The sequence below is a fragment of the Primulina huaijiensis genome, chromosome 16 (assembly GCF_012295235.1).
Source record: "Primulina huaijiensis isolate GDHJ02 chromosome 16, ASM1229523v2, whole genome shotgun sequence".
NCBI classification, from domain to species: domain Eukaryota; kingdom Viridiplantae; phylum Streptophyta; class Magnoliopsida; order Lamiales; family Gesneriaceae; genus Primulina; species Primulina huaijiensis.
The window spans coordinates 19,409,216-19,426,054 of NC_133321.1; the positions used below are offsets into that span (position 1 = coordinate 19,409,216).

General features: G+C 36.1%; 4 protein-coding genes across 7 annotated transcripts; 3 read left to right on the forward strand and 1 right to left on the reverse strand.

Annotated features, from left to right (window-relative positions):
* Nucleotides 1–933: 933 nt before the first annotated feature.
* On the forward strand, nt 934–5,527 carry LOC140960782 (probable polyamine transporter At1g31830). 4 transcript variants are annotated; one of them, XM_073419052.1, is made up of 2 exons: nt 934–1,167; nt 3,798–5,527. In XM_073419052.1, exons 1-2 carry the CDS (start codon nt 1,012–1,014, stop codon nt 5,250–5,252), a joined length of 1,611 nt encoding a protein of 536 aa, XP_073275153.1. In that variant the 5' UTR covers nt 934–1,011; the 3' UTR covers nt 5,253–5,527. The 4 variants fall into 4 exon arrangements, with proteins under 4 accessions (XP_073275153.1, XP_073275154.1, XP_073275155.1 ...); XM_073419053.1 differs by lacking the exon at nt 934–1,167 and adding an exon at nt 2,585–2,688; XM_073419054.1 differs by lacking the exon at nt 934–1,167 and adding an exon at nt 2,587–2,637.
* Nucleotides 5,528–5,895: 368 nt separating this feature from the next.
* Nucleotides 5,896–7,962, forward strand: LOC140960785 (uncharacterized). Its single transcript, XM_073419059.1, has 2 exons — nt 5,896–6,133; nt 7,156–7,962. The coding sequence occupies exons 1-2, from the start codon at nt 5,985–5,987 to the stop codon at nt 7,763–7,765; spliced, it is 759 nt and encodes a 252-aa protein (XP_073275160.1). The 5' UTR covers nt 5,896–5,984; the 3' UTR covers nt 7,766–7,962.
* A 741-nt stretch (nt 7,963–8,703) lies between these two features.
* LOC140960787 (alkylated DNA repair protein ALKBH8 homolog) lies at nt 8,704–11,659 on the forward strand. Its single transcript, XM_073419061.1, has 8 exons — nt 8,704–8,794; nt 9,022–9,323; nt 9,780–9,881; nt 9,993–10,079; nt 10,383–10,508; nt 10,642–10,932; nt 11,129–11,194; nt 11,459–11,659. Exons 1-8 carry the CDS (start codon nt 8,719–8,721, stop codon nt 11,540–11,542), a joined length of 1,134 nt encoding a protein of 377 aa, XP_073275162.1. The 5' UTR covers nt 8,704–8,718; the 3' UTR covers nt 11,543–11,659.
* Nucleotides 11,660–11,775: 116 nt separating this feature from the next.
* Nucleotides 11,776–14,996, reverse strand: LOC140960781 (uncharacterized). The gene is made up of 6 exons (XM_073419051.1): nt 14,459–14,996; nt 12,988–14,052; nt 12,710–12,904; nt 12,470–12,624; nt 12,241–12,351; nt 11,776–12,126 (listed from the first exon to the last, which is right to left on the reverse strand). Exons 1-6 carry the CDS (start codon nt 14,612–14,614, stop codon nt 12,072–12,074), a joined length of 1,737 nt encoding a protein of 578 aa, XP_073275152.1. The 5' UTR covers nt 14,615–14,996; the 3' UTR covers nt 11,776–12,071.
* Between the last annotated feature and the right edge of the window lie 1,843 nt (nt 14,997–16,839).

Below are 16,839 nucleotides of genomic sequence, written 5' to 3' on the forward strand. Positions count from 1 at the left end.
GTTTTTTTTTTTAATGGGATGAGTTTGTTATCGAGTCTCGAAATTCATCTCATATTTATTTTATAACGTCATATAAATTATAAATCATTAACGAAATATTAAATGGTTCTAAACCCAAATAATTGAATTTAATTATTTGTAACCATGATCAGTTTGGAAACCTTTTATTGATTTTAAAAAATTATTTTATCTTCTATTCAATATTTTTTAAAAGTTAAAAAATTTAATCTTTTGTATTTAAGTAATTGAAACACGTGTTTTGTCATATTCGTAAAAAAATTCATCATATTTCGATCCCATCTTTCATAAATTTAACACACGGGTTTTACCAAAGATTGTTTTGAATACCAATTATTCTTTTTACATCTTTTATCGTATTTATTTATATATAATAAATAGTAAAAATTCCTTAACCAAACCAACATTAACAATTATTTTTTTAATAAAACATAAACAATTAGTTTGATACGGTGTGTACATAACCCCAAGATTGACACATAAATTTTACTATATTAACATTAAATGTAATATTTTTAATTAATTAGATGAAATTAAATATATTTATCACGAAATTAACTCATGATATTGTCTCAACTTCGGCCTAACATGACGTGAGAAGTGAGGACAACTCTCACTCTTACAAAATTATATCTTTCTATTCTAGGTCATTAAGTCAACATCGATAATTATACATATTATGGCAATAGCTTTATTTATTCATTTATAATATGACATGATATTTATAAGTAAAAAAAATAGAATTATAATATAATATAATATATTAAATATAATTTTCTCATAAAAACCAAAGTACTTAATTACACCATGAACTCAATTATTCTAACCATGCTCACCTACGACCCCTTCACTTATCTTGTACCTTTCTTTCGCTCTCAAAATCTTATTCTTATATATACAATGTAATATCATCAGATATACGTACTATGCTATATATGTAATGAAACCAACCCATTATTTTTTCTCCTCTCCTTAAAATCAGTATTTTCTTCGATGGTTCCCTTATCAGAAGAGAGAAGAAGCAGTAATTCAGGCGATTCTGAAATACATGCAGATACATCGGTAGACAATCAAGCGACTGGTGCTGCCCTACAAAACCACGACCCAAAAACTCAGAGCTCGCAGATTAATGGCGAGGACCCGGACCAGGTAAATAAATATATTTTTAACTTAATTGTATCGTTTATCCAGAAATCTTTGACTGTTTTCTTTACATCATGTCCCAAGATTTACTATGTTCTTTTCAAGTTTTTGATTGCCTAATTTTTTTATTTATTTTTTTGTTTTATTATATTATATTATATTATACGGTGTAAATATGTCTAATTTCGATGCAAGGGATATATGGTAGCAGCCCATAGGAACATTACACCGAAGATTCAAATCTGTCAGTGGGGCAGCATGCTCCAAACTGATATTTAATTTGGGTTTATTACTCCAATTAATAATAATAGAAAGATTAACATATTTATTTGGGTTTAAATTTTATGACTTTTTTATTTATTGGTTGGATTAACTGAAGATAGGATATTGAGCTGGTTTGGGTACTGAATTTGGTGCCTTTACTTGTCGATTAAATTTGAAGGAATGATTTCAAAAGTTGAAATTTGTGTTAGCAAACAAGTTAAATCACAAGTCAAGGGAGAGATTTGAGGTTTCAAGAACGTCCAAACGAAAATTATTCCTCACCACTCCTATGGTATTTCAAAGTATGGAACACAGAAATCACGCAAAATAGTAAGCTTTTTACTATTTTATAGTTTTTAAATTACTCTATAAACTTTTTCAAACACAAATTAATTTTTTTAAAAAAAAAAATTAAATTAAATTTTGTTTTTTGAAATCGACCCCTGCAAATGTAGATACTCAATGGCATGAAATATGAATTGCTTAGCTTGCCTAGCTTATTTACAAAGGGTTGAAAATAGTGTTCCCATTTTTTGTCCCTTTCTTCATCATTATTAGAAGCTTTCACTATACCAACTTGTGGATATGTTCATTTTTTTAAAAAAAATAGTATCTTTATCATTATGCCTCCTACATGTAATACACACATGCACAGAACAAATCTTTAGTTATCACGAGTAGGCCCAATATGTTTAGTCAATAGGCAAAGGGTAATCATCATTTTCATCAAATATAAGGCTTGTTTCATTTTTCTTGAAATAATTGGGAAGAATAAAAATATTTTTTTTATGACGACAAAACTTGTGAAAATTATATTTTATTCTGCTCTCGAACTGATGCAATAACCTGCTAAAATCACAAGTCCAGTGTAGTATATGCTTAGGCGGAGTTTAACAAGCCATCTACGTTACTGGATCAAAGGTTTCAATTAAGTGGGCTTAGCCCATAATGTTGGCAGGCCAGTTTACTTTGTTTTTGGCTAAAGTTTCCTTTGGTCTTTGAATTGGAATCAGGGCGTGGGGTGCTCACTCACACGTCCTGCCACTGACAAGTTAACATGCAGCTAATTTATTGATGTTAAATCCAGTGGGTTGCTGTTGCCGTATCAGAAATTCTAAATCCTTCGATTCTACTATGGCACGGCACGGCACGGCACGGCACGGCGCAGCACAGCGCATGGGTTTCTCCGAATAAGCTTTCTTGTGTTTCATGGTCTCTAATAGTTCCTTTACCTTATTTTCTGGTTTAGATCTGAATTATTTGGTAATTCTTGTCGGTTAATGGATTGATTTATGTATTCGAGGGGGTTTGTGGACTGACCCATCTCAGTTTCTGCGTTTTTTGGTTATGTGCCCGCACCACCACGTGTTGCGATGGAGGGACGACTCCGTTGACGATAAAAATCTGCACTCATCAAAAAATTTCACCCGAATTCAAATATTTTAGTTGTTTGGTTCGACTGTGTCTGGTTCCCGTGTGAGTTCTCATCAACTGGTTTTAGTTTTTAAATGTTGTGAATCCGTCAACGCGCTAAAGGTGGCTTTTCATTTTGCTTGAATGTATTTCCAGCAGCTTCGCAATTTTAAGCCCGAGTGCTTCTTGGCCGGGAAAAATAAACTTGACTCAATTTTCAAGAAAATTGCTGTTTGGTTGTTGATTTTGAGTTTGATTTACTGTTGTGATGTTTGGCTGGTATTTTGTTTCGATCGCTTTAATGTTGATCAAGATTGTATTTTTCTAGATAAGGTTACAACCACAAATTTTCAGTCAGATTATTTATTATGTTATTATAGTTCTCTATATTGAAATGTTCATTTGATTTCATGACATGTTATATACCATATTATTAATCCACGAGACATACACTTGATTTCAAGGCTTAACAAGGCCCAATTTCTGCTGTTTTACACAATGAAGCCTAGGCAAGCCACACGCCTTGATCATGAAAGACCAACCTTGGTGTGCTTTAAAGGCTCAAGGCATATTTGAAGTGTTTCTTGACTCCAGGAATAGGATCCAAGAATAGGAAATACGATATGAAACACCAACTTTGGTGTGTATATGTCAAGGGTTTTTTTACGTGTGTAGATTCTACTATAGCATCAATTAGGACGCCTCACTATGATAAAGTGCTTGCTTAAATTTTTGCTTTGCATCTATACTCCACTGTAACTATGAGCCTTAGTGCTTGATGCCCTTCCAATGGTTATGCTATCTACTGCCTTTTGATCGCTTTCTTGCAATATTAGGCCTAGCTGTTTTTTCTTTTAATTATTTCTATAGATTTTTTTACTTTTATGTTTCCATTATATTTATGCCCAAACGAGATGCAACTTCATTTCCCTTTTTTTATGATCGGAAAATGAATGCAGAAGTTGAGGGAAGCAGGCAGTAGGCAAACGTCTATTGCAATGGGGGATTATAATGGTGCAGAATACGTAGTAATTAACACAATTCATTCTCCTAGAGCAAATCATGGCAGGAAGGTCTCGGTCTTACCACTTGTTTTCCTCATATTCTACGAGGTATCGGGTGGGCCATTCGGTATTGAGGATAGTGTTAATGCAGCTGGTCCTCTTCTTGCTCTTGCTGGTTTCTTGATATTCCCTCTCATATGGAGTGTTCCTGAAGCCTTGATAACTGCCGAAATGGGCACTATGTTTCCGGAAAATGGTGGCTACGTAGTTTGGGTTTCGTCAGCTTTGGGACCATTCTGGGGTTTTCAACAAGGGTGGATGAAATGGCTAAGTGGGGTAATTGATAATGCCCTTTACCCAGTATTGTTTCTTGATTATTTAAAATCGGGGATTCCTGCATTAGGTGGTGGTCTGCCAAGGGTTTTAGCCGTGCTGGCCTTAACAGTTGTCCTGACGTACATGAATTATCGAGGCTTAGTTATTGTTGGATGGGTTGCTGTGCTTCTTGGAATCTTCTCGATTCTTCCTTTTGTGGTCATGGGATTCATTTCTATCCCGAAATTGCAGCCTAAAAGATGGCTAGTTGCAGACATACATAACGTGGACTGGAATTTGTATCTCAACACGCTCTTCTGGAATCTGAATTATTGGGACTCGATAAGCACACTGGCAGGAGAAGTAGAAAACCCCCGAAAAACTCTTCCAACCGCCCTCTTCTATGCATTAATTCTTGTTGTTCTTGGATATTTCTTTCCTCTACTAACCGGGACAGGAGCTATCCCTCTGCAGCGTGAATTATGGACGGATGGTTACTTCTCTGATGTGGCAAAAGTTATAGGTGGAGTGTGGCTGAGATGGTGGATTCAGGGAGCTGCCGCTATGTCGAATATGGGGATGTTTGTGGCGGAAATGAGCAGTGATTCATTTCAGCTTCTTGGCATGGCAGAAAGAGGGATGCTTCCTGAATTCTTTGCTAAGAGGTCTCGATATGGAACTCCTCTAGTTGGGATCTTGTTTTCTGCTTCTGGTGTGCTTCTGCTTTCTTGGCTGAGCTTTCAAGAAATTGTAGCGGCGGAAAATTTCATGTACTGCTTTGGAATGATGCTGGAATTTATAGCGTTCATACGACTTAGAATGATCGCCCCTACTGCACCTCGGCCTTACAAGATACCAGTAGGGACAGTTGGTGCTATCTTGTTGTGCATTCCTCCAACCATATTAATCGGTGTGGTTTTGGCCTTTTCTTCTCTTAAAGTCATGATTGTTAGCCTCGTTGCTGTCATGCTCGGGCTAATACTGTACCCCTGTCTTAAGCAGTGTGAGAAGAAGAGGTGGCTTAGATTTTCCACGAGTCCCGATCTTCCGAACTTTCATACAGGTTCTCGGGAGAACGAAACTTTAGTAAACTAGCTAGGTTATTAGATATGTCGCAAACGTTGAGTTTTTCCGTGTGTTCAATGTTGTGAAAGATGCAAGTTGAATATGTTGCATTATGGTCGAAGATTCCCCTCATAATTCCACTTGAGTTTAAGAGATAGAGGTGTTTGGTATGTTCAGCTCAGAAGCCCTTTATATATTGTAATAAAGGCGATGTGATGTATTATTCGAGGATGTTACAATGGAGATCTGCCAATTGTATAAATGCCATTTTCTTGAAATGATCTGTTGGACGTGTGGACGGTGGATCTACTGATGGGTGTCGCATTTTGACTACCATTGTCTAGTGAAGTTGATTTAAGAAAATGTTTTGGAAATACAAAAAATTGATTTAAGAAAATAATGAATTTTGAAAACAAAAGTGTCGAATAAGATATGATAGAGCTGAGATAAAATGCAATTATTATTTTATATCTCTATATAAAGCTATTGTCAATGAAAATTAAGTTCTTATCCATTTAAAACTAAAATCAGGGACGACAAAGACATAATTTAGGGGTGGGTTTGTCATAAGAAATGACACTTATTAAATTAAAAGTCGGATACTTTATTAATAATAAGGAAACAACCTTTTTTTTTTTACTAGGAAACTCGATATATAGCAAGAGAAATGCTTGGGGAGCATCTAGTAGTGAGCTTTCTTATACATATATTCTGTAAATTCCTCCGATCTGAAAACAAATACAGAAGCCATTATTTGGAGAAATGGGCAAGAAGCCTACTGCGGCTGGTGCAAGTTTCAAGGACGAAAAATTGCACCAGGCGGCTCGATCTGGAGACATGAAGGCTGTGCAAGAAGTATGCAGCGCCGATCCTCTCGCCGTTAACTCACGTGACAGGCACTCTCGCACCCCGTATCCTTCTCTATTTTGATTTACCTTTTTCTTGCTTTATCTTCTTCAGCTCTATGTTTAGCAAGCATGATGTGCAGTCGTTTCTGTTTTCTTTTGGGTTTGTTCAGTTCGTAATTGGAGATATTGTTTTGTTTTCATTTTTTTTAATAAATCGATGTCATGGGGGTGTAATAAGTGGGGTGATGCGAAGTCGATTTTCGTGGGGTTCGGAGGTTTTGAATTAAGAGCAATTGAACTATCGCTATGTGAGGGATTTTTGTCGACAATATAAACGTTACAACAAAAAATATTTTTGTGAGTTTTCTGGTGCTTTTTGATTAGGTCTCGGGCAATGAATTAGTTTTCAGATCTTTATGGATTAGAAAATTTTAACTCTACCAAAATAATGTTCGATTATCCATCCACTAAGTGTTCCAATTCGAAATTGTAATTACTTGCAAGCGGCATGTATTATCTTAGAGGCCTTTCTATCAAATGGTGTATTTGTGAAATCACTTTAAAGATATTTGAATTATGACGGACACATATCGTCAGGAGGTGATTTTGGATTGCATAAATAAGCTTTTATTGCTCTATTTTTCGGATTGTCGTTCTCACTGTTACTTTTCAGACCTTTTTCGTGAGTCTGGTGCATCTTGTTCATGTAGAATTTTGCAGGTGAAGTTAAAAAGTAAAAAAGTTTGATACAGCTATTGTAGAGTCATTAACTTATATTCTGTCAGCCGAAACTTTGGGTGAAAGATGATTGAATGTACTTTTTGTCCCGTTATTCTTTACCATGACAAATTGAATACTTCCCACAAAGATTTAGCTAGGAGCATTTTATGCTGTTGGTGGATTGAAGCTTCGTGACATGAAAATAAGAATAAAGGAACGAAAGCGTTTCACAATTGAGCTTCTTAGAGTACAGTGTATACCACCATTGAAATTACTGTTAGTATGAACATTTTCTTATATTTCCACGTCCTGTTTTCTCATCCTGTAATATGTGTATGTAATACTTAAGTGATACTGAACCATAGATTACATCTAGCAGCATGGTCTGGCCATGCCGAAGTTGTAAATTATCTATGCAAGAACAAGGCTGATATCGGTGCTGCTGCCATGGATGACATGGGTGCCATTCATTTTGCTGCTCAAAAGGGTCATCTTGAGGTTATCAAGATTCTTCATGCATCCGGCATCTCAATCAAATCTTATAATCGTAAGGGCATGACTGCTCTTCATTATGCTGCTCAAGGCTCTCACCTCGAACTCGTCAAGTATTTAGTGAAGAAAGGTGCAAATCTGGATGCAAAGAACAAGTCTGGAAAAACTGCTGAGGATCTTGCAAGTAGTGAAGAGGTGAGGAATTTTTTGGTCGAATGGAAAAATGGATCTTGTAAAATCGTTGGAGTTAGTGGTGAGAAGAGGGAAAAGGGTGAACAAGAATCCGCACACGAGGAGACCACATATACTGTTGATGATGCTCTAGACAGAGATAGAATTGCCGAAGATGAAAATGGCGAAACGTCCAAGAGAAAAGGTCTAGGGGAAATAAGAGAGAACCAGCCGGAAACAAAGAAATCAAAAGTGTCTCTGAATCATCTTCTAGCTGCAGATGACACTCAAGAAGACGAAGAAGATATATGAACTTTCTGCAAGGAAGAAAATTAGTCTTTAGTGTGTGTAAAAACCCTTACGAGACGAAAAAATCATGTTACTTGTACTCTTTGAACTGATGAAGCTTTTTGTTCGGGCAGTAATTTTCCTGTATTATTATGGAAAACCGGTAGCTGACAAGATTTATTCAGAACAACGCTTTAATTGGAAAATGATTTTTCGTTTCATCGTTCTTTTTTCGAACAGCCAATCTGGACAACTCGTAAAAATATGTAGTTGGATCTTTTTTTTTCCGGATCTAAAACCTCTTGCTTCTGAAATTATATTGGGTCCAGGATGAATCGGAATAGTGGGACGTTTAAAGCCATGGGCTGGAAATTTTTTTATTTTTTTTTATATTTTTGTATGAGGTGAAAACTCGTTGTTTTTGAGTACATATTGAATAAACTTTCATACACACACGATAGAGTAGGTCTATTGTGAGACGGTTTCACAAATCTTTATCTATGACACAGGTCAACTCTACCGATATTTAGCATAACAAGTAATAATTTTAGCATAAAAAATAATATTTTTTTATAAATGACTCAAATAAGAGATGTGTTTCACAAAATACGACTCGCGTCACACACATAAGTTTTTGCCCACACAATAACTTTCACGTTAATCATGTAATTCGAAAAGACGGCAACAGAAAATCAAAAATACATTTTGTTATTATGTTGCTGTTGTAGACATATCATTCATATACAAAAATCTTGCAAATTACTCAAAAGATATATATCGCATCGCTATTGTATCTAAAGTCGTTAATAAGGCCCAACTCGAAGAAAACGACTTCGAACGAACTCAATAAAAATCATCGTTCATCATACCTCCAACACGTTCAAGATTTTGTAGGTCGTGCTCCTCTTCCAGGTATCTATCCTTCAATTGCTCAACCAATATTGACTGCGTATTCTTCATCCATCGCATACCCATTTATGATTGACTCTGGCTGTTTAAATCTGTTCTCTCTTTATGCCATTTTATGTTTGGCTAATGGTGCTCTTGAATTTGGTAATATGCAAAGTTAAGACTAAATTTGTAATATTCTTACCCCTAAAGATATGGGTTTACCAGTATTTACGTGTCCCAGGATATGAGATTTTAAATCAGGCATCCATATTAAATCTGAACTTGTTGTTTTGCATTCTCTCTTACACAGTTTTGTTTTGTTAAATGTGATTTTGATTGTGATAAATTGGCAGAATAAAGTAAAACGCTTGAATTTTCTTGCATTACAGTTATGGGTTTACCAAGATTTACATGTCCCAAGGGAAGAGATGATGAATCAAGCCCTCATCTTTATGTGGCAAATTGTGGTCCTGCTGTTGGACTTTCACATGAAATTATTGCATCTGTTTTCGGTACATATGGAGAAGTTAAAGGAGTCTATGCTGCTGATGAAAGTGGAACTCGGGTTATTGTTTCTTTCCAAGAGAAAAGGAGTGCTCAATGCGCTTTAAAAGAATTGAATGGAAAACCATGTTCTAGTCTTGGTGGTCGATCATTGCATATTCAGTATTCTGTACAATCACTTAATAAGGTATCTTTCCCTCTTGGCACTCTCGATGTTGAGCTGGTGGTTGCCCATCAAGTGAGAGAATTCAAATTCAATGTGTTTTTGTTGAAGAAACACATGTGATATCTGAAATTTAATCTTTTATAGAGTTTTCCGATGGCCTATCTGAAAGCAACTAGTGCTTCTGCTGCTATTAATATTTCTTGTGATTTCTGTTGCTTGTTGCACTTTTGCACGAAATATTTTGTTGATAAAGTTGAGTTAGGGTGTGAATTTTTGTGCTTATACTTTTGTTTGTGTTTCTATTATGATTTTTGTTCAATGTAATGGTGATGATTAACCTTGTTTTGGAGTATGCAGTTTTTAGTTGACCTTACCTTTCCTCTTAGTTCTCTTCATCCTTTTTGTTCTTGGATTAACTTTTCTAATTTGTAGAGATTAAAGACCACCATTAACATTGTCTATATGTCATCTTTTTAGATTAACTCTATTGGATCAGTTCCAGCATCAACATCAGCTTCAGATTTGAACATTCCCGGACTTTTCTTAATCCACGACTTCATTACTGCTAAGGAAGAGGAAGTTAAGGATCACATCTTGGAGTAATATATCGGCTCCTGATCAGTATTTCTGATTTGCAATTCACAAATAATCATATTACCTTGTTGTATTATTTCTCATTTTCTCTTGCAGGAGTTGCTTTTGGCAGTTGATTGTCGGCCATGGAGACATCTCGCCAAAAGAAGGGTTCAACATTATGGATACGAGTTTTGCTATGATGTAAGCTTTTTTACTCATTGTCTGGCTATTAATTGTTATTCCTTTTTCTTTTCTCTTTCTTCCATGTTCTGTACTGTTTTAACCGCATATAGAAATTTCCGTTTTACAAATGGCGTAAATTATTTCTTCGCAAGGTTTCTTTTGTGTTTAAGACTTCTAAATATAAAATATTCTCTATATTTTGGTGTTGATTCAATCAAATATTTTGGGCTTTGATTATTAGGGAGTTCTATGCAAGAAGATGAGTGCATTAACCTTTTAGCATTTTCCTTTCTTCTTTCTCTTATATCTCCCTTCTTGCAGATAAGGAATGTTAACACGAATCGATATTTGGGTGAGCTTCCGGATTTTGTGTCACAAACACTTGAAAGACTCAGATCATTTCAAACTCTTGATGGTGCTATAGATGTCTCTCTCAATCAACTGACGGCAAGGAATTATGTTTAAGAACTTCAAAAAATTCTTAATAACTATATTCTATTTTTAGCATGTTCGAAGACTGTTACACATATTCTTGTTTAATCAGCATAGTTATTCATCCTTATCTAGAAAATATTAACAGGTCAATGAGTATCCGCCTGGGGTCGGTTTGTCTCCACATATAGACACTCATTCGGCATTTGAAGGATCGATTTTCAGCCTTTCACTCGCAGGCCCTTGTACCATGGAATTTAGAAAGTACACAACCGGCACTTGGCAGGGGAAGCCGTCCTCAAGTGGTGATAACGAGGACCAAATATCTGAAGAAAACTTAGATTTTGTGAGGAAATCAATTTATCTTCCACCTCGATCTATTCTGTTACTCTCTGGGGAGTCGAGATATGCTTGGCATCATTACATTCCACATCACAAGGTACAATTTTTATCGATATTATTTGAATAGATGACTATGTGCTAGTTTTTCAATGCATTTTAATCCCCGAGGATTGTTAATGCAAAGTCCTTGGCCTGATGAAAATAAAAAACTTATTTTGATATTTTACTTATCTATGCTAAGAAAACCAGTTTCGTGATATAGTCATAAAATAAGAAATCTTTGCTATACACAGGTGGATAAAGTGAAGGACAGTTTGATCCGCAGAGGTTCAAGAAGGGTGTCCTTTACATTACGCAAGGTATATGAATTTGGCCCTCTTTCTTCTAATTATGACTGGTTATATGTACGTTCATTTGAATGGACGGCAACCCCTTGAAGCATTTTTTTCCTGGTGAAAGTGCAGAGAAGGGCAGCATTAGTTTTAATTTGTGTTTCTTCAGCATGACAAGTCTAACTAGACCTGGGGGTTTGAAGACCATACCATGCATTGAAATGTTAGCCTTTATCTGACAAATGTTTCCGTTTCAATTCTCATTCATTATTTTCTCCCATGTGGATGCAGGTCAGGAAAGGACCTTGTCAATGTGAATTTTCTCAGTATTGTGATTCTCAAAAGTATGGCGCACAGACGTTGCAATCGAGTTAGATTTGATGTAATTCTTGCCTGAATCAATCGTGTCGAAACAGTTGTACAACATTTTTTATGACGATTTCTAAACTTAAAATTATAAATCAAAGTTTGATTATTGTCTTGTGCAATAAATGTCAAATTTATCGCAAGAGGGGTTGTCAACAAAGTAGGAAATGTATAAAGGAAAAATTTTGGTCACGAGCAACGAGCTTGTGAACTCGAATAATCGGATTAAAAAATTCATAGAAACACACCCTCATTAACTAACGAGATCCAGTAGCAAATCTAGTGAAAATGGATCAAATACATAGTCATGAGCGATGGAGTACCTGCGCTACTTCCCAGCAGCAAGGTATTCAACCATGATTACATTTAGCCAAACCGGTTTTGATCAAACTTAAAAGCATTACACAACCTAATGCTGGAAGAAAAAATGAACTCAGAAGCCACAGTATTGACTTGACTATAACAAAGACAGCGAACTTCACAAAAAAAGCGCTGAAGTTCTTCGACCATGGAGGGCAGCAATATTATATGATACACCTCATGTGGTCGAGGAGTCGAGTCTGCAAATGTCTCCTCGACAAAGAGGGCAAACCCTGAAATTATTGAACTGGTAGGTCAGGTAATACGTGATATTTTCCATAGAGTTTTTGGCCTTTTAACAGTGAACACGAAAGGTAAATAAACAGAATAAAGCTAAGAAAAAACACCTGTGAATTTCTTTAAGCCATTTATCCACACATGCTCTATGGAATTCGTGATGGCAAGGCAATATCCTCATCCTATCTCCATCCTCGTATTCAACAAGGCATATGTAACATCTGTTAAGATTTAAGGAGCAAGGGAAATTAAGATGGATAGGGTAATGTTATTATGTCCCGCAAAGAAATGCATGATTTCCATATTTTCAAGAAACTTTGTATTGAATTGATTGCTCACTGTGCAACTTCATCACTTGGCTTCCTTTTCAATTTGCTAAATATCTTCAAAGGTAGTGACTCCACCACTTTGTCGGGTGCTGGAATGGATGCCATTGAAGATGCGGTATGCCGAGTGGATAAAGCAACAGATTGTTGGTGAATTTCATCGAGAACCTGATTAAAATTTGTAAAGATTCACCTTTGTAGCAGTCAGGCTAAAAGATAATTAGGCCGTGCGAAAATAGACTAGTGACATTACCTCGAATAAAGCCTCTGCTAACATCCCGATTCTAGATACGCTAGCCCTTGCAGTAGCTTCATCATTTGAACTAACCTCTCGAGCAGCAATGTGACAAGTGCAACGACCACCTAGATGCTGACCAGATAAGATGCAAGACCTGTCATGGCCAGATAGATTCTCTAAACGGCTTCCTAGTCGTTGAAGTGCCCGTACCTAAGACAAGAGATATGTTACAGCGACTTGTATCATTCACAATTTGCTTTTGCGGTTCAGTAATAAGCAGGAAGGTTAAATACCTGAGATCTTATTCTTCTTCTACGTTCAATGAAATTTGATCGATGCTCCCCGACATCATGGTATCCAGTGTCCCTAGCTCGTGGGATTTCAAATTCTTGATTTTGAGTACCATAAAAGGATATTGACATGTTTGATAAGGCATTACCAGAAGAAACCGGCAGACTAATATCATTTCCATAGGACACCACTTCCCCTGGTGTATCACCTGAATCTTGTCTCTCAGTAACTTGACTACTATGTCTCACTTCTTCATCTTGTTGAAAACGATATAGATCTAAATCAGGAACAAGTGATCTGCGAAGGACTCTATCACGAAGCCTTCCAACACTTAACGTCCTGCTGAATCGAATGTTACGTTCTATTCGTTCCCGAGCAGCAATTCGTCTGTCGGAACTTCTTAGTCCAGCAGCATCTGTGTTGCTATTGTTTATAGGAGAAAATAAATTCAGAGTGCAGTCTATTCTTGCATCACCTCTACTGATCACCATATCACGTCTAGAATTCATCCTTTGATCATCTTGCGAATTATCGAAATAATCAGAATCATATGGACCGAAACGCAAACCATTAGATGGACAATGCCCACGTCTCATTCTGAAAGGTCTATTATTAAAACACGTAGGAAAGATTTTGCAACCTCGTGACCTGATTAGTCTATGAACCGCACTAACTGACGGATCTTCTCGCTTCTCTTCGTCATTCAAAATTGTGACAGTCGTAGAAGTAGTGGGATAAGGGTTTGACAAGCCCAAACTTTTTGCCCGGCTCAGCCGGAAGCTTAAGTTTCCAGGATAGAAACTGAAGCGAGAAAGGAAACGACTGGTAAGATTAAGTGACTGAGAGGACAGCACTCGAGATGCATTATGTTCCCTAGACACAGAATCAGTGAAACCTGATTCACCCCACTCATCGAGCTCGACGTCAGAGGTAATGCAGTTCGTGTGATCATTTTGGTCAGCTATATCTTTCCTGTAAATTTCAGCGGAAACTGGAGAAGAAACTGTTTTCGACTCAGTTGGACAACAGACAGTATTTCCATTCTCTTCACCGGGGCAATCAGATACCTGAGGCATGAATTAGCATAAGCATGAAAGATTCTTACAGAAAAAGGCGGCATTTCAGCAAAAGTGGTTGAATCTAGGCCCTAAGAAGTTGATCCCATCACTCTGTTTCACAAAAATAACCACATACAAGCATACGTACCCAGGAGATTCGATAAAAGATTGAATCTTGATCTAAAATGTAATATTGTAAGACTAATTGATAAGGTGAAACATTTTAAGGCACCATTCCTTCAGAGTATATGCAGCTATAAAATAACCATTTTCCCAAAAAAGTCCCTCAAAACCCCAAAGAAGACAACCCATATACACGCGCATTACTGATGAATCCGAACACGAATCGGATTGCTGAAACAAAACAAACAAAAAATCCAATAAAAAGTAAAATCTTTTGATTTGATCTAGCAACCTGGGTTTCATCATCATCGAAGCGATTTCGGAGGCAAGAAGATTTCAACAGTCTGCTTCTGGTGGACCGGTTCCTACGTACAACAGCTCCAGATGACGATGAAGATGACAGCGACGAAGCGGCAGGTGCATTACACTTACTACCTCTTAACCCCATCTCAGCTCAACCTTTAAACTACACTCTCCATTCCAATAAGTTGCTTTGCCATCTAGATCAGTTCCCGCACAAAGATTCAGATCCAAAGCTTCACTTTTTAAAAACAAAATAACTGCAATTTAAAGAAAGAAAACGGTGGTGTATGCTTTGGTTAATGATTGTGCAAGCAAGGAGTCACTGGCAATAATGGCGTGAAATATGGCTGTATTTTGGGGATTCAAAATTGAAAAATGGTCGGACGCCATGTGTGTGCAGAGGCAGAGATGGGGGAGAAGACGCATGGCGACAAAGGATATGGGGCCACAAGGAATTTAGCCCATTTTCAAATTCAAACCACAGCACTATTGAGCTGGCATAGCCCAAAACTGGGATTGGGGGTCTCTTTGTTTTCTCCTAGCGTCTTCTTTCTTTTCTTAGATATATATGATTCACTAGTTTCCAATATTCGGTATGTATAAGATATTTTAATTCTAGATTTTGGAATTATACGATTGTTTCGTATTTTGTATGTCTACGAATATATACATGTAAATTATAATACATATGTATATATAATTAAGGCATAACTCATATGCATGTCATCTTTATCTCATTAATCGGCATTTCCTTCGGGGAGCTGGAAGCTTTAACACAACAATGCATTAATATACAGTTATTTCCAGCCAATTCCTTCGTGACGATGAGTCTATTATTTGAAAATTAATATATTTTAAAAAAAAAACGATCACAGAAATAATTGATGCACTCCATTATTATCCATAATATAAAACAGTTTCTCTAAAAAGTCACGCTTACTTTTACACGGGACGTTACGTTGATTATGCATATGTTAGACTGATATTATTTTATAATGCTGCAAGTATGAACATTCCCAAGCACAGAGTTTCTCTGCACCTTTTTTTAAATCTTTCCCTTATTTGAATGTGTAAGAGTTATGTTGTGTTCGACAGATAATAAAATATATCTAATATAATCAAATCAGTATAAGTTGTAAATTCGTGTTTTATCAGAATTAAGTGTTGTGTCAAATGTTACAACATTTAAGACAACATACAGCGGAATATTATATTTTGTAACACAAATCGATTTTAAATAGATAGATGGACAAGATTGAATATGCACAAGTATAAATACATGTGCGGTGTCTTATGGCAAAAATTAATCACTAGAAAACCAAATCGTTTACACAAAAACCTATCACTAGTGATCAACAAGTTGAGAAAACAAATGCTTTCTAAAACAAATAACCAGAATAAAACTTAAACAAGAAAGCTAAAAAACGTGATGCCAAAAGAGGAGCCACGAAAACGATCTTCAGCCAACTTCTTTACGGATGTTGTCTGCAGATGTCTCCAACATTCGAGGCAACACTCGATATCTGCACTCTTCAAAACATCAACGTCTTTGTAGGACGTTTTTCTATGAAACCCACGACGTGCAAAAGTGCACACAATATGCAGCCAAAAAAACTTTCAAACGAAGAGTGAAAAACAAAAGAGCAATAGATCGAAGAAGCTTCCACGAAAATCTCTCCACCACGAAAAACTATTTCCACGAAAATCCTATCACTCAAAACTCTCCACGAAAACTCTTCACGAAAAATAACTCTTCTCTCTTCTGTTTCTTTTTGCATGATATGAATCCTCTTATTTATAGACTTCATCTCTCCTAGAGTTTATCTCCACAAGAAAACCTACAAGATATGGTAAACAAAAATTCTATTAAGAATAAGATATCATATCATACAAATTATTATCATAAATAACATATCTAGAAGGATCTTATCATATTTATCACATTATCTAGAAAGTCAAATCATATTTAAATATTCAAAATCATATCATGATATTATTTGCATAATTATCTCATTTTTTAGAAAGATAAAATATTATATGCAATCAAATCAAGGAAAAGATAATATTTGGAAAATAAATTAAATAGAGAAATTATATTTCCCAATGCCTTGAAAGAATTGTATAGAACTGACTTCTTTTTCTTCAATATATACGCAATGCATCTTTTTCTTCAAACTCAAAGAATACCTGTACCGGGCTCTATATATTTATACCAACGGATGCTCTTGAGAATCGAAAACACGGTTATGACAAGTTTTGTCGCATGGGTAAGGACAGTGAATATATCTTCTGAAATGGGCTTCTGTCATAACTCATAAAACCAATCTCCCAGTCAACGAATCTGACCTCACTCAAGTTAAAAACAAGGGG